The sequence below is a fragment of the Entelurus aequoreus genome, linkage group LG21 (assembly GCF_033978785.1).
Source record: "Entelurus aequoreus isolate RoL-2023_Sb linkage group LG21, RoL_Eaeq_v1.1, whole genome shotgun sequence".
Taxonomy (NCBI): Eukaryota; Metazoa; Chordata; class Actinopteri; order Syngnathiformes; family Syngnathidae; genus Entelurus; species Entelurus aequoreus.
The window spans coordinates 13020752-13047740 of NC_084751.1; the positions used below are offsets into that span (position 1 = coordinate 13020752).

Sequence of the window (26989 nt, forward strand, 5' to 3'; positions counted from 1 at the left end):
ACAATACAATTTGCCTGAGCGGCTAGTAGACCCCGAGAGTAACAAGCGCTTGCCTTGTTGCCTTTTCATTAAGAAAACTAAATTAGTTTTTAGTATAAGTTTGCTGGTTTCAAAAAATGTAATGCCGAGCGCATATCATTATGTCAAGATAATGGCACTAGCATTTACTTAATTTAAGAATATTTTTCAACATATTGAGCAATAAGATCCCTCTTTTTTTTTTGTACCAAGAAATGTGCACTTGTTATTAGTGAGAATATACTTATTTTAAGGTATTTTTGGATTCATTGAAGTTAGCTAATTTGACTTGTTTTGGAAAGTATTGACAAGCCAAATTTTCTTGTTCTATTGGCAGATCATTTTGCTTAGTTCAAATAAAATACCCCTGATTTTTGTATTTTTTTTCTTGTTTTTGAACACTGATTTTTTGCAGTGTATAAAGAGTCATCGGCGGATGAACCCCCCCAAAAAAGGAAAATCTCTCCTCAGCAGGGCGACTGAGAAAGGAAGAGTATGAAGGAAGGGAAGTATATGGTAAATGGGTTATACTTGTATAGCGCTTTTCTACCTTCAAGGTACTCAAAGCGCTCTGACACTATTTCCATATTCATCATCATCATTGGCGGTCACTCGAACGAGTATGACGATCCTCCTGGTAGGGGTGTATCCCTTTATGGAGGATGCCTGTGCGTGACTTTCTTTAACGTGTGGAGACTGGTGCACAGGCAGTCACCACAAGATCCTTGACAGATCTGGGTAAGGGTCCAGTGGCATGGAGTCCAAGACGACTGGGGGACCCTTTTCTGCTGCAGCCTTCATCCGCCATCCCAGCCGTTGTGACGCTCCATAGGGTTAGCAATCATCCTCCGCCTATTCCACCGTTGAGGTCTTGGGTTGTTATTTCCCCATAACTGGGCCCACATGGATGTGGGGGTGCCTTCTTCCGCCATCGCAGCCGTTGTGGTAGTTCTTACATCTACAGTCTTCCGCCTGTTTCGCCGTTGAGGTCTTCACCGTATCCCTGGCTAGGGGGCAGTCAGGTACTAGGCCTTTGCCAAGGGCCACCTGGGGTAACAGTAGTAAAGGGTTGTGACAGTCTCTCACTGTCATCCGGGTTCCATGGACCTCCAAGAACAGACATCACTGGAGCAGTTTCGTGACTTTGTTTTACTTTGCAATAAACACTCAGTGCAAGGCGGGTTGCTTTTCAGCTCCTCTTCTCTCAAACCTCTCGCTCTTCCGGTTACTTTTCAGCTGCCCTCGTCTTCGTCTGCGTCTCGCTCTTCTTCTCGTTGGCTCGTCATATACCCGCGGCTCTCCAGCTCCTTCTGCCCCGTCGTTCTCGGCTGCCGCCCTTTTATTCAGCGTGAGGAGATTATACAATTGTGCCCAGCCGGGTGATCCACGCACCTGACGTTCATTACTGCGTCGATCCCGGCGCGCCCCGCCTCGCCGCTGGCCTGCCGGCCACGCCTCCTCGCAGCCATCTCGTAGTCGGCCCCGGCGTGCCCCGCCTCGCTGTCGGTCTGCCGGCCACGCCTCCCAACAAAGGGTTAACCTCCTAGTGCCCCAAGACCCCATAGAGGAGCCTCTACTGCCGGATGCACTTTAACGTCATGCCCAGGACATCACATTCGCACACACATTCAAACACTGATAGCAGGAGCTGCCATGCAAGGCGCTAACCGCGGCCCATCAGGAGCAAGGGTGAAGTGTCTTGCTCAAGGACACAACGCACGTGACTAGGTTGTTTAGAAGCTGGGGATCGGACCAACCACGCCACGCCCTCCCTTATAAAGTTCCAGGACTGGTAGTCAATGGCATTCTTGCAACAGGGTACCACCGAGATGATCAACCGGCTTGTTTGCCTGGTTCAGTGCAGGAGAAGAGGCGAGATGCACTTGACATGTTTGGTTCGGTTCAAAGCTAGGATGGTACGGTCGGTCAAGGGTCAACGCAATCATCCCAACCAACCCTGTTGTGCACCAATCATCCGGACTGAGACTACCTTCACACTTCGCAAGCAATCACAGAAATGTATGGGTTCTTTTTGCGTATTACGAGACTTTGACGTGTTCAGTGGCCTTGTGGTTAGAGTTTCCGTCCTGAGACTGGAAGGTCGTGAGTTCAAACCCTGGCCGAGTCATACCAAAGACTATAAAAATGGGACCCGTTGCCTCCCTGCTTGGCACTCAGCATCAAGGTTTGGAATTGGGAGTAAATCACCAAATGATTCCTGAGTGCGGCCACCGCTGCTGCTCACTGCTCCCCTCACCTCCCAGGGGGTGAACAAGGGGATGGGTCAAAAGCAGAGGGTAATTTCACCACACTTAGTGTGTGTGTGACTATCGTTGGGACTTTCATTTTAACTTAACTCAATTATCCAGAACCAAAATGTCATATGCTGAGCTGAAAATGTACAGTTCTGTACCTGTAGGTTCCTCTTACAGTATACTCTGGTATATTTTTATATATATATTATCAATCAATAAATCAATCAAAGTTTAGTCATAAAGCCCTAAATCACGAGTGTCTCAAAGGGCTGCACAAGCCACAACGATATCCTCGGCTCAGATCCCACATCAGGGCAAGAAAACACTCAACCCAATGGGATGACAATGAGAAACCTTGGAGGGGACTGCAGATGTGGACACCCACGAAGGAGAGGGGGGCAGAGCAGAAAAGAGACGGCAGATCAACTGGTCTAATAGGGGGGTCTATTTAAAGGCTAGAGTATACAAATGAGTTTTAAGATGGGACTTAAATGCTTCTATATATATATATATGTATATATATATATATATATATATATATATATATATATATATATATATATATATATATATATATATATATATATATATATATATATATATATATATATATATATATATATATTATATATATTTTCATGAAATATAGACACCATATTGACATGGTGTTCTTGAAAAGCATATTTTAGAAGCTTTTTGCAAAATCTAAGGTGGCAAAAAACAACAATGTCAATACTTGGATTTTGGAGTTTGTTTTCCCGGAATGCAAAGGAAAGTTGGCGCGGGCAAGGCGTGAATGTAGGTACATGATTTATTAAAACGTTAACAAACTACAAAAAAAGGAAGCAAACAAAAGGCGCGCACAATGGTGGAGAACAAACTTGACTAACGAAACCAAAAGACTAGCACAATGGCAATTAACTATGAACACGAAACAAAAACACTTACTGTGGCATGGCATGAAGCAAGAACTATGGTAAACAGGAATATCATGGGTAGCAGTAGTTTGGATGGATAGATAGATAGCATAATGTCACCAGGACAATCAACTGAAACAGACAGGCTTAAATAGCAGTGACATGATTAGTGACAGTTGCAAAGCGTGAGACAGGTGTGTGACATGACAGGTGAAAACGAATGGGTTGCTATGGTGACAAAACAAACAAGAGTGCACAAAGAGTCCAAAAACAAAACCGAACATGACTAAAACAAAAACATGATCAACAGACATGACAAACAAAATGTAAAAAACCTTGCAGACGGATGACATTTTGGTTTGTAATATTTGAGTTACATTACATAAATTGTCTTGAAAGCTCCCCAAGCAAGCTCTTACTTTATAAATACTGTATGTTTTTTACCAAACACCAAAAAGTGCAAGTATCTTTTTGTCTGGACCAGAGTACCAAGCCCCAGGTTGGAGCGCAGCCTAAGAGAATGGTGTGTGGTTAACGTTCTTCACAAGTAAGCATACTGCCTTGATTGGAAACAGCAGGGCCCGACATATGTACTGTATATGTACTGCGATGTGTAGGGTGAAAGAATGTCAGCGTAAGGCCGAGGATCAACGATAGGAGTAATTACCAGCGCTCTCAAGTGTGGCAGAGGTTCAATTCTAGCTGCTTTATTTGACCCCACGCTGGGTTTTCCAAACATGCATTCACTTTAAAGATTGTGTAGTAGCGAGAGTGTGGCATAGACAGTGAGTCGCTTCTTAGAAAGCATAATGTGTACATGCCTGGACGTGTCCCCACTTGGTTTACCGTCCCACCCGCCTCTTTGGACCATGCGGGTCAGGATGATGGTCCACAGGAGCAGGATTATGATTGTTTGGTTGGCAGGCACCAGCATTTATCCATTATCGCATTATAGTTCACTTTATCTGACAAGAAACTTACAACATTGTATCTTGATGTTGTTCTTTTGAGGTATTTATCAAGTCTGATGGGAGTTACTTTAAAAGAGAGCTTGATTTGGACGCCTGACTTGAGGCGTGTATTTAGTTGATGGTGAACAGTTTTCTTGGTTTTGTATCAACTTTTGCTTCCAGTTTACAATGTTACAACTGTAAGTGATTACTGAGGCGACCAAGGTGTTAACTGCTTCAAACTTAGCGGCAGAGTAGGTTTTGAGTTTTCAGGACCACTCTGACCATTTCATTCCATCAGCTTCTTATTCTAGGTCTTGGATGACTGTGTTGATATCCAGTCTGTTGTTATCAGAGGTGGCCAGCTTGCCCCTTTTAAATGTTTCTTTGGTCCATTCATCAAGTCATGACAATATAATTTCTGATGACCTTGACAGTTCTCAGAGGGTTGTTGGTTGTCATCCTTGTCATATGTTTTCAGGTTGTTCATATTGAACCAATCTTTTCATGCAGAGTCTGGTTACCATAGTTGGATTTGTTTAAAATTCCACTCTTGATTTTCACGGGTCTTAATGTTAACGAATCTTCTACATGACCAGACTCTGCGTGACTCTGCAGACGAGATCTGATCCGATCTTAAAATGTGTTTTGTGGCAATTTCATCTTTGACCACAGCTATGTAGAGTGACGCTTTCCATCATTTTCAGCAGACTGTGTTACAAAATCATTAACCCTCCCTTCTTCCTCTCACGGAAGATCCACCCAGGAATGGGGCCATACAGATCCCTTCCCTACAAGTGTCAGATGAGTCTTGTTTTTACACTTTTTTGGCGGTAACTGGGCAAAATTTGTTCAGTTTTAGGCATTTTTGCTGTCCATGTGTGAGGCACACGATCAATGGCCTTTTTTGCTGTTGACAGGTTTTTTTTCCCCTTTTTTCTACTTTCTCCAGAAAGCTTTTGTTGATTAGTAGTTGGTCTTTGCAGCCACAGCTGTTTCTCTAGCCTCCTTTCTGTTCTTTGGGCAGAAGGTTGATATTTTCAAGGACCCGTTACTATACGCAGATCCCGCGGTGTACGTAGGGCCCCGCGATTTGTGGGGGGACCCCAGCACATGTAAAACGTTAATTAAGGGCGCTTCATGTGAAATTTTACTACAAATATATTCGTAGTCTCTTTCGTCTCCGTTACTGATAAAATAGCATGGAACATTTCCACAGGTATTTTTATTGTCTCCGATGTCGCGCAGTGTTAGTTCTGGGCTGGTAAAGAATCCTAGATTATCCGGTCGGTAATGTGATGTGTACATTTATGTTGAAAGTACGATTTTCCACCAAAAAATTTGAATATTGAAAAATGCCAAGAATTCAAGGAATTTTATTGTCATGCCATTTCAGCACACATGAAATGGCACATTTACGTTCACATGAATGCGTCGTAATACAAAACATGCATTAAATTTAATTAAAGTATGATTTGAAAAAGTAAGAAACATGTTTTTACATGAATATAAAAGTGTGAAATAAAATACATTCTGCTCAGATCCAGAATTTAGCCAGGGTCGCCCTGACTGCATAGGTGCGTTCGATAGATGTCAGGACCTTGGTTGGCAGGTAATCTTGCGATTGGGTTTCCTCAAACTTTGGGGGCAGGAATGCTGTGTCTTCAGTTAGCCATCCTGGATATTGATCGGTTCCTTGATGATAGTGTTATAAGCATCAATCAATCAATCAAAGTTGATTGATATAGCCCTTAATCACAAAAGTCTCAAAGGTCTGGACAAGCCACAACGACAGATCCCATATCTTGGCAAGAAAAAACTCAACCCAATGGGTACACTGAGAAACCTCGGAGGGGACCGCACATGTGGGGAACCCCCGGTGAACAGTGCAATGGATGTCGAGTGGATCTAGTTAAGCATATGTTATGTGGAGTCCTTCTTAGCTTATAAAGCTCTTTTGAAATTGGCTACCTCGTCAGGTTCAGCAGTATTTCAATTGTTCTTTTTTATGGCTTTAGTTGTTTCTTCTTGTGTTTTTTTCTTGTTCCATTATCGCTTCAGTGGTGTTTTCTTGTTCTTGGCATCATCATTGTAGTACTTGTTGTTCTTCCATATTTTACTCCAGTTCCTACTTCTTTAGAGACGAGAGCGACTAGGACGGTGGTCTTCTTCTTCCCTAGCTCCATGTAGAATTTCAATGGCTTTTCTTCAACATTTTATTTTTTTGTTTGAAGAGGTTGCTCTGTTTATTGTACCTCCTTACTCTCTGAACTTTGGCCTGGATTTGTTGTTTCAGAGATTATATTGCTTTGGAGATATTTGATTTCTTGTATTGACATATTTACTTGCTATTTGCTCCCATGTACTTCCCTTCACACAGAATCCTTTCTCCTTCTCATCATTGACTGACAAGGTGGCCATTAGTTTCTGGATTTCTCTCTCTATATGTCTCTACAGGTTCTTTTTGATGTTCATTTCTTCTGTTTTTTATTTTGCTTTATATCTAGACTCTCAAAAGCAGCATCCCAGGAAGCTGCATAAGAGAGTTGATTGATCTTTCAAAGATGCATGGTTCATTGCCTGCATCTGATGTCATAAAGGAGATGGCTTCATTGACTTGTTTGATTGTCATGAGCACTTTAGCAGTGTTCATAATCTTGGAGGTTGCATGCCTATGTTTTAGCAAATGTTCTCCTTCATCTACATCGCTGCATCCTGATGGTTTGGGTGGTTCCTTTCCATTAGTTCTAAACGTTTCTGTTTTCTCATCCATCTCATCGACGTTAATGTGTGAGTTCCTGTTCTTTTTGGGTTGAGGCTTTGTTTTCAGTTCTGATTTTGCTTTTAGATGGCTTTAAGTTCTGTAGCTTTCAACTTTTTATATTTCATTATATTATTACATATACATTTGGGGTGCCAGCTTGTTTGCATCTCTATCTGGACTTTTGCAATGGTGTTTTTTTAACGCCAGATTTCATACCCTATATTGCCAAAATAATTTGGCCACCTGCCTTGACTCACATATGAACTAGAAGTGCCATCCCATTCCTAACCCATAGGGTTCAATATGATGACCGTCCACCTTTTGCAGTTATTACAGCTTCAACTCTTCTGGGAAGGCTGTCCAGGAGGTTGCGGAGTGTGTTTATAAGAATTTTCAAACATTCTTCCAAAAGCGCATTGGTGAGGTCACACACTGATGTTGGTCAAAAAGGCCTGGCTCTCAGTCTCCATTCTAATTAATCCCAAAGATGTTGTATTGGGTTCAGGTCAGGACTCTGTGCCGGCCCGTCAAGTTCATCCACACCAGACTCTGTCATCCATGTCTTTATGGACCTTGCTTCCCTTATGTGGGTTCTGTACCGCGGATGTCGTTGTGGCTTGTGCAGCCCTTTGAGACACTTGTGATTTAGGGCTATATAAATAAACATTGATTGATTGATTGCTTTGTGCACTGGTGCACAGTCATGTTGGAAGACAAACGGGCCCGCTCCAAACTGTTCCCACAAGGGTGGAAGCATAGAATTGTCCAAAATGTTTTGGTATCCTGGAGCATTCAAAGTTCCTTTCACTGGAACTAAGGGGCCAAGCCCAACTCCGGAAAAACAACCCCACACTATATTTCCTCCTCCACCAAATTTCACACTCGGCACAATGCAGTCCGAAATGTAGCGTTCTCCTGGCGACCTCCGAACCCAGACTGGTCCATCAGATTGCCGGATGGAAAAGCGGGATTCATCACTCCAGAGAACGCGTCTCCACTGCTCTAGAGTCCAGTGGCGCTGTGCTTTACCACACTGCATTCGACGCTTTGCATTGGACTTGGTGATGTATGGCTTAGACACAGCTGCTCGGCCATGGAAACCCATTCCACGAAGCTCTATGCGTACTGTACGTGGGCTAATTGGAAGGTTACATGAAGTGACTGTGCAGAAAGTCGCCGACCTCTTTGCACTATACGCTTCAGCATCCGCTGATCCCTCTCTGTCAGTTTACGTGGCCTACCACTTCGTGGCTGAGTTGCTGTCGTTCCCAAACGCTTCCATTTTCTTATAATAAATCCACTGGACTTTGGAATATTTAGGAGCGAGGCTATTTCACGACTGGATTTGTTCCACAACTGGCATCCTATGACAGTTCCACGCTGGAAATCAATGAGCTTTTGAGAGCGGCCCATTCTTTCACAAATGTTTGTACAAACAGTCTCCATGCCTAAGTATTTGATTTTATACTCCTGTGGCCGGGCCAAGTGCTTAGGACACCTGGTTCTGATCATTTGGATGAGTAGCCAAATACTTTTGGCAATATAGTTTCAGATTTCATAGGTTTTCTCCCAACCTTGTGGGAACAGTTTGAAGCAGGCCCCATCCTCTTCCAACATGACTGTGCACCAGTCCACAAAGCAAGGTCCATAAAAACATGGATAACAGAGTCTGGTGTGGATGAACTTGACTGGCCTGCACAGAGTCCTGACCTGAACCCGATACAACACCTTTAGGGATTAATTAGAATGGAGACTGATGTTCTTGGTTGGGTTATGCCTGGCTTATTTCTCTAGATTCCTCCCTGGACCATGTTTGTCTTTTGGGTTTTTTGAGGGCTCACCTTGGTGGGGAAAACCTCAACCTCTTCTTGAGAGTTAAATACAGTAGTTAACTTTGCAATCCCAGCCTGGTGTCTCACTGGGGGACACATTCGATTTTTTTTTCTTGGCATATTTTTATTGATGTCAGAGCCTGGTTAGCTTCATTCATAATTTAATTGTTATGCCTGCCTTGCTCAGTCTGTACCATTTTACAAAATCCATCCATTTTTTGTACCCCTTGTCCTTCTGGGGGTTGGGTTGCTGCCCTGGGGCGGAAGGCAGGGTACGCCGTGGACAAGTCGGTCAGTCAAAGTACCTTAGGTTTGAAAATGAAAATCTACCCATAAATCTCGAACCCTTCCTGCCAGCAGGAGAAGAGCCCATCACAACAGCTGATTTTACTGAAATAAGTGTTCTCGGTGGCTGTTCTGCACGCTAAACTAAACTCAATCAAGCACGGCCTACAGGAGGAGGTCATTGAGAGTAAACCAAAAAAAAAAAAAAAAAAAAGAACTCTTGGAGTATTTCAGCCAATTATTCCATACCAGCCTCACTGTCTTTTTTCCACGTTCTTCTTCTTCTTCTTCTTCTTCTTCTTGTTCTTCTTCTTCTTTTTCTTTCATTTACCTCCACTCTGGCCACACACGTAGTTACAGTACAATAATAAATGTGTTGAGATAATGTGGCTTGGAAAGCATATTCAGTGTTCACTTGATTAAACAGTGGAATTTTGCACGATGCCCAGAAATGAGGTTAGCAAATGGCTTCGTCGCTTGCCAGCTTGGAAGTGCACAAAAGGAAATCGGGGGGAGAACATAGTGTCTGCCGCTCACTGGCTTTCTCAAAGTGCTTGATGAATGTTAGTGTACGTCACTTGGGATAATGCAAGTTAGCTGTGTGTGTGTGTGTGACTCCAAATTTGGAGCGAGTGTGACTGTTTGGGCTTGTAATGACTTTGCGGAGCCCTTACGCTGGGCCCCCCTCTCGCAACATACTCACCTCTCTCACTCTCTGCACAAGAACTCACAATGAACTCTCAGTTTCACCTCTGCTTCCATGGCACAAGAAGTGCACATGGGCTCAAAAAAACGCAGTGATGCACATTCTTGATCCGGCCGCCCTCATGAATATGCTTCGAAGCCCTAAGGCATGCACAAATCGGCATCCTGTAAGGATTTCAGCGACTTGTATCGTTAGGTGTATCCTATTTATTATTGCACATCTCAAGAGAGCCAATTCATGCAATGTTTGCCATTTTCCACTACAAATCATGACCACAATGTATCCCAGATTGACATTTTTTTCATCCAACATTCTAATGTTTAGCAATCAATCAATCAATCAATGTTTACTGATATAGCCCTAAATCATGAGTGTCTCAGAGGGCTGCACAAGCCACAACGACATCCTCGGCTCAGATCCCACATCAGGGCAAGAAAAAAACTCAACCCAATGGGATGACAATGAGAAACCTTGGAGGGGACCGCAGATGTGGGGACCCCACCTCTGGTGCAATGGCCGTCGAGTAGATCGAGCATAATATTGCGAGAGTCCAGTCCATAGTGGATCTAACATAATAGTGGGAGTCCAGTCCGTAGTGGGGCCAGCAGGAGATCATCTTGAGCGGAGACAGGTCAGCAGCGCAGAGACGCACTGATTAATGGTCCACCCTGGGTCCTGTGGAGAATGCATATATGTTTAAGAGTTATTTCTTTATTCATAGTAATGTTTAAAGCAGCTAGTGTTTTTCCATTTGTACTCTTTCTATTTTTTTTAGGATTCTGTCCGCAAGTAAACTGTCTGTGTTACCTTGAAGGTTTGCAATGTAGGAGTTGGAGTACCCCCTTATATCTTATCTGTATTCGAACAATGAGCCAGTATTCCTTTCTGGAGAGGGTGGGGGCCGTTTGCGTATTCAAGAAGTTGTCTCTTCCAGACGGGAGGCAAGGTTGAATTACAAAAAGGACAAATTTAATTAGTCAAAAAAAAGGAATTACAAAAGGCAAAGGGGCAGAAGCGCACACCATGTAACACAGACAAAAACAGGTTCCTCTGTGGTCGGCACTGAGCAGAGCAAAAAGTCCAAGAAAGAATCCTCTTCACCTCAGGGAGGCTCGGAAGCAAACACAAAGAGGTTAGGGATTTCAGGACTAAGGAGCGACAACGTACCAGGACTGGCTGAGGTGAAGCAGGTGCATGAACGTGAGGAGTTCAGGAGACAATAACCGGCAAGGCCAAGCTGTCAGTGACGAGCCTAAATACTAGCGGGCCAATTAGTAGCAGGTGTGCCTCAAGGTCCGCTCCCTCGCCCAGGACGAATGAACTGAAGACAAAGGTGCAGACATCACAACAAAGGAGAAGGCAGGATAATGATAAAACACAACAAATTTAACTAATATTTAAGATATTTTAGTTAAGTGTTCGAAATCTGAACATGATCTGAATCAAACTTTAATATTTTATTTGCATCTATTAATTGCACTTCAATAATATTTTAGTAGGTTTTATATTCTATTTTATAATGTAATTTGCGTTGTATTCAAATAATAAACTATTAATTTATATTTTATTTTAATATACATTTTTAATGTTTGTGGCAATTCAGTTGCTATGTGGAGTGGTGCTTTCCATCATTTTCAGCAGACTGCATCACACAATGGTTAGCACCCCTCTTCCTCACACACAATTGTTTTTCATTGAGTATTACATTTTTTAAATCATATATATTATGTATTGCATCATATCATATGCCATTATCATTATATATCATATTTAAAACTAAATATATTTATTTGTATTAATTGTTTCAATACATTTTCAAAAATGCATGTCTATCATAACAATGCATTGAAAATATACACACAGTATTATTTGTTATACTTTTCAAAATAACTTCAAAATAAACATTTTTTATTATTATTCATATTTTATATATATATATATATATATATATATATATATATTTTTTTTTAAAATTATTATTCATATTTTATATATATATATATATATATATATATATATATATATATATATATATATATATATATATTTTATTATTATTCATATTTTATATAAATATATATATATATATATATTTTTTTTTAATTATTATTCATATTTTATATAAATATATATATATATATATATATATATATATATATATATATATATATATATATATATATATATATATATATATATATATATATATATATATATATATATATATATATATATGTATGTATATGTATGTACATATATGTATATATATGTATATGTACATATATGTATATATATATATATATATATATATATATATATATATATATATATATATATATATATATATATATATATATATATATATATATATATATATATATATATATGTATGTACAGTCGCGGTCAAAAGTTTACATACACTTGTAAAGAACATAATGTCATGGCTGTCTTGAGTTTCAAATAATTTCTACAACCCTTTTTTTTTGTGATAGAGTGATTGGAGCACATACTTGTTGGTCACAAAAAACATTCATGAAGTTTAGTTATTTTACGAATTTATTATGAGTCTACTGAAAATGTAACCAAATTTCTGGGTCAAAAGTATACATACAGCAATGTTAATATTTGGTTGCATGTCTCTTGGCAAGCTTCACGGGCACCTTTTTTTTGTTAAGTACATAACTCCACATGTGTTCATTCATAGTTTTGATGCCTTCAGTGACAATCTACAATGTAAATAGTCATGAAAATAAAGAAAACACATTGAATGGGGAGAAGGCCTGTACTGTATATATATATTGTGCTTTCATTTTTTTTAATGTTCAATCAAGTGTACAATAATTTAATTGATTGATTACTTTTTTTTTTCAGAGGCCGTGGTTTCATTATTACACTGTTCATGTTATTTAGTATATTTACTAATATGTTTGTTTTATATATATCATAATATGCATATTGTTGAAAACATGTATGTTTATATTTTGTGTATTTTTATTTACTTTAAAAAAATACATATATATTTTTCAGTACCGTAAAAAAAAAAAAATATATATATATATATATATATATATATATATATATATATATATATATATATATATATATATATATATATATATATATATATATATATATATATATATATATATATATATATATATATATATATATATATATATATATATCAAATGTGCACACATAATAGTCATTGTTTAATGTTTTGTGTTTTCCCCCCAGGTCCTCCTGATGTAGAGCAGCCCTGTGAGCCGAGCGTGCGCACCTGGAGCCCCAACGCGGGCAACGAGCAGGGCAACGTGGGCCTGTCCGAGTGCCCACTCCAGGGCTGCATGCTGCAGCTGGAGTTCCCCTACCCGCTGGTGCCCGACTCGCTGACCGTCTGGGTCACATTCTTCAGCCCCGAAGAAACGGCTCTCCCCGCCATCCACAACATCCTCCTCCTCACCGTCCGCGGCGACAACATCTCCCTGGGGCCCAGCAACGTTTTCTGCGACACGGCGCTCACCCTGAAGCTGGACATTGAGGAGGAGGTTTACGGGGTGCAGTTTTTCACCATGGAGCAACACCTGGAGATCGACGCCACCCTGTTGGCGTCCAAACCGGACTCCTCTCTTTGCGGCGACTGCCAACCTCTGCATTACCGCCTGCTGAGGCAGCCGCCCTTCACCCACGCGCCACATGGGCTCCTTTTCAACGAACCCAGTCGCCGTTATACAGACAGGTGAGTGACCTGGTAGGTAAATGACATTCTGACCCAATCTTACGCAACATTAGGACAACACCAAGGGGTTTGTATACAGCCGCTCCAAATTTGGTAATCAATCAATCAATGTTTATTTATATAGCCCTAAATCACAAGTGTCTCAAAGGGCTGCACAAGCCACAACGACATCCTCGGTTCAGAGCCCACATAAGGGCAAGGAACAACTCACAACCCAGTGGGATGTCAATATGAGTGACTGTGAGAAACCTTGGAGAGGACCGCAGATGTGGGCGACCCCATCCCTCTAGTGGAGACCGGATGCAATGGACGTCGAGTGGGTCTAGCATAATATTGTGAAAGTCCAGTCCATAGTGGATCTAACATAATAGTGAGAGTCCAGTCCATAGTGGGGCCAGCAGGAGACCATCCCGAGTGGAGACAGGTCAGCAGCACAGAGATGTCCCCAACCGATGCACAGGTTGGGGACACCCCAGGTCCCGACTCTGGACAGCCAGCGCTTCATCCATGGCCACCGGACCTGTGCCCCCCCCTTCCACAAGGGAGAGGGGGGCAGAAAAGAAAAAAAACGGCAGATCAACTGGTCTATAAAGGGGGTCTATTTAAAGGCTAGAGCAGTGGTTCTTAACCTTGTTGGAGGTACCGAACCCCACCAGTTTCATATGCGCATTCACCGAACCCTTCTTTAGTGAAAAAAAAGAAAACATTTTTTTTTCAAATTCAAGACAAAGTTACCGTATTTCCTTGAATTGGCGCCGAGGCGGTAATTAATCTAAAACCTCTTCTCACGCCGGTGCTTACCAAAGGCATGCGGTATAGGCAAGCATGCGCTAATTATTTTATACCATCATGAAAAGCACATTTAATAAAAAAAACGTTATTATGGTCTTACCTTTACTTATAAATGAAGTCCATGCGCAGCTGCTTCTGAACAAAGGCATCAATAACTTGTTTATAGAAGTCTTCCTTATCTTTCTTCAGTTTTAAAAGTCTCTCTGTCTCGATGGAGATCTTCCTTTAATTATTACCTCCTGCTTCGATTGAAAGTCCAGTTTAGAAAACTGTTTTATTTTAGATATGTAATCCTCCATGTTAAAAGTGCAAGCGAGAGGAAAAAATAGACGATCGCTGCCAAAGCTGTTGCTGCTTGTTGTCACTTCTTCTGCAGCCGAGTACCGGTAGTCGCAAGAAGGATCACTAGCGCCCTCTACCACCAGGAGGCGGGAGTCATTTAATGACTCATATTTGACACACGCAGCTACGGTACATTAATAAAACATAGCTGCTTACTGTTCTTTTTAGCATATTCAATAGCTTGGACCTTAAATCCTAATGAATAGCTCTTTACCTTCTTCCCTTTATGCGATTCCAAATTTTTGAAATCAGCCTCCTCCATTTTGAAAATGATGACAGGTGAAGTGTCACGTGACGAGTTTGACCCGGCAGAAATTCTAGGCATATGCTAATTATTTTGCGAAACGAGTTTGACCCGGCGTACATTCTAGACATGCGCTAATAAAAATAATATTTTGCGAAACGAGTTTGACCCGGCAGTAATTCTAGACATGCGCATACTATATTCCCGGCGGCAATTCAAGGAAATACGGTATATGTTTTTTTACTGGTGCACAAAATGAACCGTGCATGAGCATCACCTTGTTCAAAGAACAAAACCAACACAGTGCATGAACTCACAACTAATTACACACCTGCAAATCAGATGGAAATTAGAGGGAACACTGTTTGGGGGTATCCATAATATGCCGATAGGGAGAAGTTTTTATTTTCACGATGAGTTGGGTGTGTCTTGACCTGCGCGGCAGAGGCTCCGCCGAACCCCTGAAGCGGACTCACCGAACCCCTAGGATTCGATCGAACCCAGGTTAAGAACCACTGGGCTAGAGTATACAAATTAGTTTTAAGATCGGACTTAAATGCTTCTACTGAGGTAGCATCTCTAACTGTTACCAGGAGGGCATTCCAGAGTACTGGAGCCTGAATAGAAAACGCTCTATAGCCCGCAGACTTTTTTTGGACTCTGGGAATCACCGATTTTTTTGAACGCAGATTTCTTGCCGGGACATATGGTACAATACAATCGGCAAGATAGGTAAAAAGTCCTGGTGTCCCAGGAAATAAGGGTCCTCTTTATTTTCGTAAAGCTTTGCTAAATAGGACTGTTTTCAAGCTGACAGCTGTGTGGGTGTTTGTTTATTTCCCTCGCAAACATATCCTCGCAATACCAGATATCTGCTTTCAAACCCTGCGGTTCAACTTGTGTTTTCAAACTCGCGGGTCATTCGTTGCCCACATTTGTTTTCACCCCCCGCCCCCCGTTCCGTGAAGCAAGGGCAAACAGATGGCTTGTTGAAAGTATTATGTGCACGCCGCGGTGAGAATTTAGGGCTCTGCTCCCGTGGAATGTGCTGACTCTTCGAATATGTATTTTTTTCTGCTGTACGTGGCACCGATTGGTCGTGTTTTGCCATGTCGTGGCGGCATGGTTCACACGAGATGGGGAAAATGTGGGGTCTGATAAGATTTGAAAGAGGGTGGACGCAATGCAAGATGGAGCGATGACACTTCCTAGTCTGACATAGCGGGAGGTAGTCCAAGGGTAAAGTACCGTATTCAGCACACCTGCACGCCAAATCCTTAGACAGATTTTATTTTGTATATATATTAGCCGCACAAGTCTATAGGCATGTTGAAACGTGATATACACTATATTGCCAAATGTATTTGGCCACCCATCCAAATGATCAGAATCAGGTGTCCTAATCCCTGGGCCCGGCCACAGGTGTATAAAATCAAGCACTTAGGCATGTGAAAGAATGGGCTGCCCTCAGGAGCTCATTGATTTCCAGCGTGGAACTGTCATAGGATGCCACCTGTGCAACAAATCCAGTCGTGAAATGTCCTCTCTCCTAAATATTCCAAAGTCAACTGTGGGTTTTATTATAAGAAATTAGAAGAGTTTGGGAACTCTGACAGAGAGGGGGTCAGCGGAGGAATTATGGTGTGGGGTTGTTTTTCAGGAGTTGGGCTCGGCCCCTTAGTTCCAGTGAAAGGAACTCTGAATGCTCCAGGATACCAAAACATTTTGGATAATTCCATGCTCCCAACCTTGTGGGAACAGTTTGGAAGCGGGCCCCTTCCTCTTCCAACATGACTGTGCACCAATGCACAAAGGAAGGTCCATAAAGACATGGATGACAGAGTCTGATGTAGATGAACTTGACTGGCCTGCACAGAGTCTTGACCTGAACCCGATAGAACACTTTTGGGATGAATTAGAACGGAGACTGAGAGCCAGGCCTTCTCCACCAACATCAGTGTGTGACCTCACCGATGCGCTTTAGGAAAAATTGTCGAAAATTACTATAAACACACGCCGCAACCTTGTGGACGTCCTTCCCAGAATAGCTGCAAAAGGTGGACCGACATCATATTGAACCCTATGGGTTAGGAATGGGATGGCACTTCAAGTTCATATGTGAGTCAAGGCAGGTGACCAAATACTTTTGGTAATATAGTGTATTTACACAGGTCACTCGTGTTCATTCACAAATTTAACAAGAGCCCGGTGCCTGAAACACAGTTTATCAGAAAAGTCATCGTGTTCTGTCATCGTCTTTCGACTTTGTGCATGCCAGTCCGATCTCACAGGGCTCGTGAGTGGTGGTGGATTTTCGCACCGTGCGGTGGCTGTTTCCTTTTTTCGATGGCCAGGTCGATTGTCTTCGGTTTTGGGGCTGCGTCTTGTGCATTTCGTTGTGTCTTCTGTCAAACAGGTCACATGACACGTAGACTTATATCTTTTGTGTCAAACAGGTCACGACATGTAGACTTAGACTTAGACTTCATTTTTATTGTCATTCAAATTTGAACTTTACAGTACAGATTACAGCGAAATTTTGTTACATAAGCTCATGGTAGTGCAGGATAAAAAAGCAATAAGGTGCATATATAAATAAATAAATAGGTTATTGTACAGATAAATATATTGCACTTTTTCACATGCGTCCACGTTAATGGATGTATGTTATATTGTCTTTTTTATTCCAGCGAGTTAATCCATTTTGGGGGGAGTTGAGGGGATAATTTAATTATGATGCGTTCAAGAGTCTTACGGCCTGAGGGAAGAAGCTGTTACAGAACCTGGAGGTTCTGCTTCGGAGGCTGTGGAACCGCCGAAGCTTTGTGTCAAACAGGTCACATGACACGACACAACGAGAGTTGTGCTAAATGATTGTGTGAGTGTGTTTAATGTGAACAATTTTATCGGTCCACCGTGATCCGTTTGACAATTTCTTTGGTTGGTTTTGACGAGGCTAATTTATTGGCGACGTGTGAAGCATGTGAACCCGGAAAAATCCATAAATTAGCAGGTAGTATTGTGTAAAGCGCAGCGTTCGAAGCGTGGGAAAAAATGCACGACGTATAGTCCAGAAATTACGTAAAGAGCCTTTTCATTTACCGTATTTTCCGGAGTAGAAGGCGCACTTAAAATTCTTATTTTTCCTCAAAACTCGACAGTTTGCCTTATAACCCGGTGCGCCTAATGTACGGAATAATTGCTTACCGACCTCGAAGCAATTTTTTTTGGTACATGGTGTAATGATAAGTGTGACCAGTAGATGGCAGTCAAACACAAGAGATACGTGTAGACTGCCCTACGATGACATTATGACTCAAGTAAACAACACCAACATTTTTATATATATTGAAAATTTAGAACATTACACACGGCGCTCAAAAATCCATCAGAATGTTTTGGTACGACTTTGGTAAGCTATGAAGCCCCACCGCTGGATATGCTTCAACATTTGAGTATTATTATGGTGCGTGTATAAGGTAAGACATATTATCTGGTGTTGTGTTTCGCAATATTATGCAAGAGCAACTTTTCTTACCTTCTGGTACCTGCTGATCTGTATTTGGGATCTGCATAAATAATGAAAAATTGTGCGCATCAGCCTTTGTAGTCCGATAAGCTTCTTCTTTTTCTCTATCTTCTTGTTATGGGACATTCATCCTTCGCTGTTGCCATTTCTAATATAAAGTAGTGTAAAGTTCTTACTTATATCTGTCAGTAAACTCGCCATGAAAGCGCCAAAACATACCGGTGTAGTGAGTTTTTTATTATTCACCCAAGGAACTTTAGTTATTAGAGAGTTCCGGTTATACGGTTTTTCACGGGACACATTTCCGGTGTTGTTGTTTCCGGATGAGGAGATGCTGCTCCGTTATTGATTTAAGTAAAGTTTGAATGTCATTAAAACAGTAAGCTCCATCTTTTGACGCTTCTTCCACGCCCGTCCTTGCACGCTACACCGCTACAACAAAGATGACGGGGAGAAGACGCTGCCGAAGGTGAGCCACGTAAATAAGACCGCCCACAAAACGGCGCATCCGGAAGCGACTGTCAGAAAGCGGCTTGAAGATGATCTGTAAAACATAATCTATGCAACATTTTGACCAAATAACCACCATTAAATGTTACGTGGACCACAAGGAAGTGTTTTACATTTAGAAAAAATTTAAATAATATGACTCCTTTAATGCGCCCTATATATGCGGTGCGCCTTATATATGAAAAAAGATTGAAAAAAATAGACCATTCATCGGCAGTGCGCTTTATAGCCGGGAAAATACTGTATTTATTTTTGTTACAAATGGTCCGACTCTATTCTCTTTTCTACCTATCGTAAAATTGTGACATTTAAACAAAGGACATAAACAAAGTAATCCGTAATTGCTGAGAATTCCTACCCCTTTTCAGACCTGCTGTGCGAGTGTAAACATGCAATGTACTGTACTTCACTGTAACTTGTTAAGCATGTCCAAAACAAACAAAACCATTACCGTTTTATTTGAAGGGGCAGGCTTTGGCACACCTCAGTGAATATTGACGTACTGTAGATCGTTTAAAAGCTGTGGTGGATTTCACGAGCTGCGGTCGCATTCCCGCGGTCGAGGTCGGTGGCACTGGTAGACTGTTTACCTTCCTGAGTACATATGGAATGTTGTCGCTGGTCAGGCGGAGCATTTGTAGCGAGATTGGAACAACAAAAACAGAACGTATGTAGAGGAATTTGAGAAACATAATCCAAAAGCAAAGTAGCAAAGACCACAAAGTAGGCCAAAGCTTCTCTACGCTTGGGTAATTGATCTTCACTGTCAGGCCGCTGGCCTTTACCTGAGCCGGGTCAAACCGGGCTGAAGGAGCAATTGGATTTCTTCGTCTCCGTTCATGGGTGGCGGTTTGTTTAGAATGGCCCTAACGCGGGGAGGTCAAAGCCAGAGGATGAATTATGGCGCAAAACCAAGACGGGCGAAATGAAGAGGCGACGCGCAAGGTTGAAGGTTGGACTGTTTGGGGTTAAATCAATCGCAAGGCTCTGCAGATGTCCAATAGGTGATGGGGAAGAACATTAGGGGGTTGAGAAAGCATGAAGAGAGAGTGGGGGGATAGGGTTGCTGTGACCTCCCCAGGCACCCCTGCCAGTGGACTAATCCTCTCAGTGATGTGGGTTTCAGAGCTGTCATTGGGTCAAAGGCTATCTCAGAGCTGATGTGTGGAGACCTCCCAGAGAAGGGAGGAACTTTCCAATCGACACGACCACCCCCTCTGTAATTGGGATAGACCCTCTTTTCCCATGGCAACACAAATCAATCCCCAGAAGTCTGCTGAACTGTGTCATTCTAGGTCCCCCCTGTATGTAAAACTAGTTGTTGACCTATGTTAGATGTGTCCTAGCGCACCAAACATGAAGAAAATTCATCATCTCCCTCACTTTTTCGCTCCACCTTTGACAGAAGAGGAAAACAGTTGTTTTTTGTCAAGTTCCGGGTTTTCTTGATGCTACGACGGGAAAAGGCTTTGCTACACATTCTAAAATAAAGCTTAGAGCTCTGCTAAGTGTCAGTCAGTCAGCTATAGACATGGTAGCTGTAATTTTGATACATTTAGATTTTCTGAAAGGGGAACTGCACTTTGACAACGGATATATTTTTTTGGTAACACTTTAATATGGGAACATATTCACCATTAATGAATTGCTTATTAACATGCGAATTAGGAACATATTGGCTCTTAATTAGTCATTATTAAGTACTTATTAATGCCTTATTCTGTATGGCCTTATTATACAACCAGTAAGCCATTAACTAAGAGTCTTCTCTCAATAACCTCAGAATTATTGCTTATTAGTAACCCTAACCCTAACCCTAACCCTAACCCTAATATGTTCCCCTAGTGTCCAAATAACTCTAAATTAAGTCTTTGTTACTTAGAATATGTTCTCCATACTAAAGTGTTACCATTTATTAATTAATTAATGCTTTCTAAATAGTAAAACAAAATTGATCGAAAGTCCACTTACAAAGGGTGCCGCTCTATTCTTTCTATAAAGCCCTTAAACAAATTCAGGCCACAACAAACAGGCACATTTATAATAACATTGAATATTTTGCTCATTTAAAAAACGCATTGCGACATTGGCTTTAAAAAAAAACAACAAAAAAAACATCACTGATTACTTCTCACTGCAGACTTTATGAGAGCCAACAAACATAATAAAACATCACTTACTGTACAAGGTCTGTTGTCATTAGGATGCCGACTGCTAGGATGTTCATATATTCCCATTTAGATGAAGAATGAACCAAGCGTCTTTTCTTGTCGTTCTTGCCATTTCTGGGTCTAATTTGGCTGTCAAAGTGTACTAACTTGCCGGAGTACGTCTCTGTCCTGTTACTATCCAGGTGAGAGGCATGATTTATGGTCTACAATATTTTATTGAGTTTTATGGGCGTAATAGAGAACCTTCCATTGGCTCCGCTCTAAGCTGACTTTTATTTACATTTATTTACGAGTTAGAATGCATTAAAAAAAATACATTTGTCGTCATGTCTTTCATTATGATTGTGAACAATAGGCAACATTTAAAAAAAGTGCAGTTCCCCTTTAAGCCAAAGCTAACCTACTAGCATAATGTTGCTGTTAAATGTAAGTATAACATTAGCACTGCAACACACATAGTGTTGCTAATGTTAGGGTCCTGCTGTTCTACTCCTTAATGCAGGGGTGTCCAAAGTGCGGCCCGGGGGCCATTTGCGGCCCGCAGCTAATTATTTACCGGCCCGCCACACATTCTGCAAAAATTGCAAAATTGAAAATATTGCAAAAATTTAAAAAAACATTTAAAAAAAGTGGAATGAGGTGAAATCTAACAAGAAAAAGTTGCAATGTTGACACAAAGCTGCCATGCAGGCTGTTTTTTTTTCTTTTGTCTTTGTTTATTTTTCTTTTTTTTGCCATTGCTAAAAAAAAAAGAAGACTAAAAATCTATGTTATAATGAATTATTACTTAAAAAATATCACTTTAAAATGTTTTATGTGGAAAAAATATTGCATATATTGTGTGGTTGCCATATAAAAAACATCAACGTTTTATTTGACAAAATAAATAATAAATGATAAATGGGTTATACTTGTATAGCGCTTTTCTACCTTCAAGGTACACAAAGCGCTTTGACAGTATTTCCACATTCACCCATTCACACACACATTCACACACTCAGGGCGGGAGCTGCCATGCAAGGCGCTAACCAGCAGCCATCAGGAGCAAGGGTGAAGTGTCTTGCCCAAGGACACAACGGACGTGACTAGGATGGTAGAAGGTGGGGATTGAACCCCAGTAACCAGCAACACTCCGATTGCTGGCACGGCCACTCTACCAACTTCGCTGAAGGTGATCTCGTAATTTAAGTGTTAAAAGTAAAAAAATTAAAATAAAAATGTATCACTTTATGAGTGGGGGACCTTTTGGATCCCAAATATATTTATTAGGATTTTATTTAACTTTTCACTGTGATTACTCAAACATATTAAAGAATTAAAATCAATGGTGTCCTGCATTATTGATCTTTTAAGGCTCTAATACTAAATACTGCATATTTCAGTTTTACTATAAAAAACAAAGTTTTCTTTGACAGAAAAGGCATAAAACCTTTTTTTAAATTGTTTTTACTTTATATCAACCTGAAGTTGATATAGAGATTTACTGTAAGAGTTAAATAAAAAAGAATAATTTGACTTATTTTTAACATTTTAATGACTGAAACCCTTTATGGTCCCCGGTACCCCTAAAAGTAAAAAAAAATAAAAATCCATATATTTTGTTAAGGTTTGAAAATGAAAAATATCAAAATGGCCCCCGCATGCTTACATTTTTCCGTGTGCGGCCCTCAGTGGAAAAAGTTTGGACACCCCTGCCTTAATGATATGTTGTTGTCGGTACGGCTGAAGCTATCGATTATTTTAAGTAATCGAGTAATGTTTCGATTAATTTCTTCGATTAATTGAAAAATCGAATACAACTCTTTAAAGCCCCAACGAGTCTTTCAGGAAAAAAATCTTGAAATAAACAAGGATTTTTCTGATTAACCTCATTTTTTCTTCTTATACATGCACATAACAATGAAATTGCACTCCAGATAACAGATACATTAAAAACTTAACTAAAGAAACGACTCTCTGATCAAGTCTAATACATTTAGTATTTAACAACTGTCAGATACACATTCGAAAAGGTATTGATTGGAGAAGTGGTGTTTGATTTTTGGAGAAATAATTCTTTAGCATTAACATACTAACTATAGACACTAACTTATTATCATTACATGCCCCCATGTATTTGAATAAAACATGTATTATAAAAATATAGGATGGCGTTAGCTGCGACAATAGACCTTTACCTTGTTTCTGGTTGTTTGCCAGTCTTAAATATGAAGAGTGCTTTTTCATAACGTGATGCATCATTGATGTAGTGCTATTGTGAAATGCCAGCTCCATTTAACAATGTAAACGTTTCACCACAATGTCTTTCACCGTGCAAAACCTTTGCTTTTCTCGTCTTCTTTGGGCCCTTTGTGCTCTTTATCCCTCTTCTTTGAGGGTAACCTCTCTCGGTGCTCCCCTGTTTCCTCCACACACACAGAGGCCGCGTCATCCACGGCACCTATCTCATGTGCACTCTATTGGAGCTATCTTGCGGGTGGATTTTATCATTTTTATTAATTAAAAAAAATAATTAATACTTTTTTATTAATGAAACTCATTGAATTAATCATGAAAGCAACAAAAATCAAAAGTAGGCTTTTATCTTATTAATCTAATCAAAACATTTGATTTAATCGATGAATAGTTATAGCCTTAGGCCCCGTTTACTTAAACGGGCCTAGGGATAAGGTTATCCAGGGTAAATCCCAGATAACCTTATCCGTGTCCACACACAAAATGCGCACGTCATAGTTGCTCTATGTGCAAGTTCTTAAATTTAACTTATCTGAACAATATCCAGTGTTGAGGTATTTCAATGTACTGGAATCCAGTGGGCTGTGGGGCCCTATTGTAGTGAATCACACCTGAGACATCATAAATTAATCACATCTTTATTAGACGCGTAAACAATGTGATAAAGAACATTTTACATCAATCAATCTCGGGATCTAAATATTTGGTCAGGACACTCCTCACTCTTTTGCCGTCACCTTCATTGTCCATTCATTTTTGGTAACTTTATATACTCTGGACCTAGACGTTGAGTCCCCGACATACATGGCGAACAATAACTGATACAGTCTGCTTTGCCAGTCCAAAAGCATTCGCCGTTTTCCGTAGTCTTCCCTCGACGGCCAGGTAATAGAAAGCACACGCTACCTTTTTTATCACATCCACAGGAGCCCGCATTCTCGTTGTCTCTCCTTCGACAAATGGACAAAGTTTTTTGATAAGTACAATCACAGCTGACCCGGACATTGGAAAGTTCTCTTGCCGTCTGAGAAGTGTTGTATCCCAAATAGCTGCAATCGCTTTCTCTTAAGGTATTCATGTGTGATTTCCACGAGTGTCTGTACATGTAGAAGAAAGATAAACACGGGCATGTCTGGATGACTCGCCTCCATATTTCCAGTGGTTAGCTCCGAGTTACAAAACCGCTTTATTATGAAGCTGGCTGTGGCTTATCTTTCTGACGTCACTTCCTGTGTGGGGCGTGGTCTTTCTGTCGTCACTTCCTCTCCGAACTCAGTTTGCAAGAAATCAATGAGTCCATACAAAGTGCCGGGGATTCAAGAAATACACAGTAATATGTTGTAAAAATAATAATAATAATACAATAACACCATATATTTTACAGTAAAAGTCTGGCAACTAAGCTGCCAGTTTTTTTCTGTAAAAAACAGTGGTCAAATCCACAGATTTTTTTACTCTTTACGTATTTTAAAAAAAAAATATTTCAATTCATAGGCAAATTCATTAATTATTTACTTTTATTTTTTTATTTTTTTTATTTTTTTGTCCTGTCCATCTTCTCAGGCAAATCATATAGTTGATGTAGATGCCCATATCGGCTGTACAGATTTACTTTACAAAAGAGAAGTGTAGGATACTTCTCTTGTCGCCTTATTTGTATTTGACTTTATTAAAAGGATTTATATTATTATTTGGTGCAGCCCGGCCGGAGCATTAATTATTTACTGTTACAAGTAGAGATGTCCGATAATATCGGACTGCCGATATTATCGGCCGATAAATGCTTTAAAATGTAATATCGGAAATTATCGGTATCGGTTTCAAAAAGTAAAATTTATGACTTTTTAAAACGCAGCTGTACGGACGTAGGGAGAAGTACAGAGCAGTTGCGTCTCCCAGTCATACTTGCCAACCCTCCCGATTTTTCCGGGAGACTCCCGAATTTCAGTGCCCCTCCCGAAAATCTCCCGGGGCAACCATTCTCCCGAATTTCTCCCGATTTCCACCCAGACAACAATATTGGGGGCGTGCCTTAAAGGCACTGCCTTTGTGTGCCGGCCCAATCACATAATATCTACGGCTTTTCACACAAGTGAATGCAAGGCTTACTTGGTCAACAGCCATACAGGTCACACTGAGGGTGGCCGTATAAACAACTTTAACACTGTTACAAATATACGCCACACTGTGAACCCACACCAAACAAGAATGACAAACACATTTCGGGAGAACATCCGCACTGTAACACAACATAAACACAACAGAACAAATACCCAGACATATCCCCCCCCACCTCAACCTCCTCATGCTCTCTCAAGGAGAGCATGTCCCAAATTCCAAGCTGCTGTTTTGAGGCATGTTGAAAAAAAAAGCACTTTGTTGAGTTGAGTTTGAGTTTATTTCGAACATGCAAGCATACAACATGATACATCACAATTTCCAGTTTCTCTTTTCAACATGTTCGAAAAGGAGTAGGAAGAAGCAGAGCTTATATAATCCTACCCCTTTTCTTTACATAACAGTTGCTGAAACTTTTTTTATTCACTTCCTGTTCTCAATTTATTCACAATAAACTCCATATGTAATCACAATAAAAATAAATAAATAAATAATAGTAAGAATTTAATAATAATAATTGGTGAAGAAAGTCATATTTCATATGATGAGATAAGTAAGATTACTTTAAGAATGAATGAATGAATGGATGAAATAAATTGAAAATGTTTGTCATGGTTCTTCTTCTTTGTACTTTGTAAACACTTTAAGTTTGAAGAGTTTCTTGAAGTGGATCATATTAGTACATTGTTTGATTGCTTTGCCTAATCCATTCCATAATTTAATTCCACATACTGATATACTGAAGGTCTTAAGTGTTGTACGTGCATACAAATGTTTTAAATTACATTTTTCTCTAAGATTACATTTCTCCTCTTTTGTTGAGAAGAATTGTTGTATATTCTTGGGTAGCAGGTTATAGTTTGCTTTGTGCATAATTTTAGCTGTTTGCAAATTCACTATGTCGTGGAATTTCAGTATCTTTGATTCAATAAATAAAGGATTTGTATGTTCTCTATATCCAACATTATGTATTATTCTAAAATTTGTGACTTCAATAATAAATATGGCAGTGCCATGTTGGCATTTTTTTACATAACTTGAGTTGATTTATTTTGGAAAACCTTGTTACATTGTTTAATGCATCCAGCGGAGCATCACAACAAAATTAGGCATAATAATGTGTTGATTCAACAACTGTACATATCGGTATCGGTTGATATCGGAATCGGTAATTAAGAGTTGGACAATATCGGATTATCGGATATCGGCAAAAAAGCCATTATCGGACATCTGTAGTTACAAGCGGCCCTCTAATGGCAGCCATGACTGCGGTGTAGCCCTCAATGAAAACAAGTTTGACACCCCTGGTCTAGTGGGACAAGCCAAAGTTAAATTGGAAAAAATGCAGTCCTTTATAAATTATTACATTTTTCTCTCCGGCCCTGTAACAAATGCTTCACGGAGCGGCACCGGTCCCCGAACCGCTGGTTGGGTACCACTGGTGTAAGGCATTGCTAAAACAGAAATTAGTTTGGATGATGTGACAGTGCTATATAAGGTAAATAGAGGCCATTTAACGCTAAAAAAAACAATGAAACCTCTCTGGGCATCGACCAAAAAAAAGGATTGCAACCTTGTTTGT

At 40.4% G+C, this 26989-nt stretch overlaps 1 protein-coding gene across 1 annotated transcript in view; it reads left to right on the forward strand.

Annotated features, from left to right (window-relative positions):
* The window catches only part of pappaa (pregnancy-associated plasma protein A, pappalysin 1a), a 273947-nt gene that overhangs the window by 76981 nt on the left and 169977 nt on the right, over positions 1 to 26989 (forward strand). The window contains exon 7 of the mRNA XM_062031011.1: positions 12965 to 13466. Coding sequence (XP_061886995.1) covers positions 12965 to 13466 — 502 coding nt within the window. The remainder of the gene's footprint in view (positions 1 to 12964; positions 13467 to 26989) is intronic.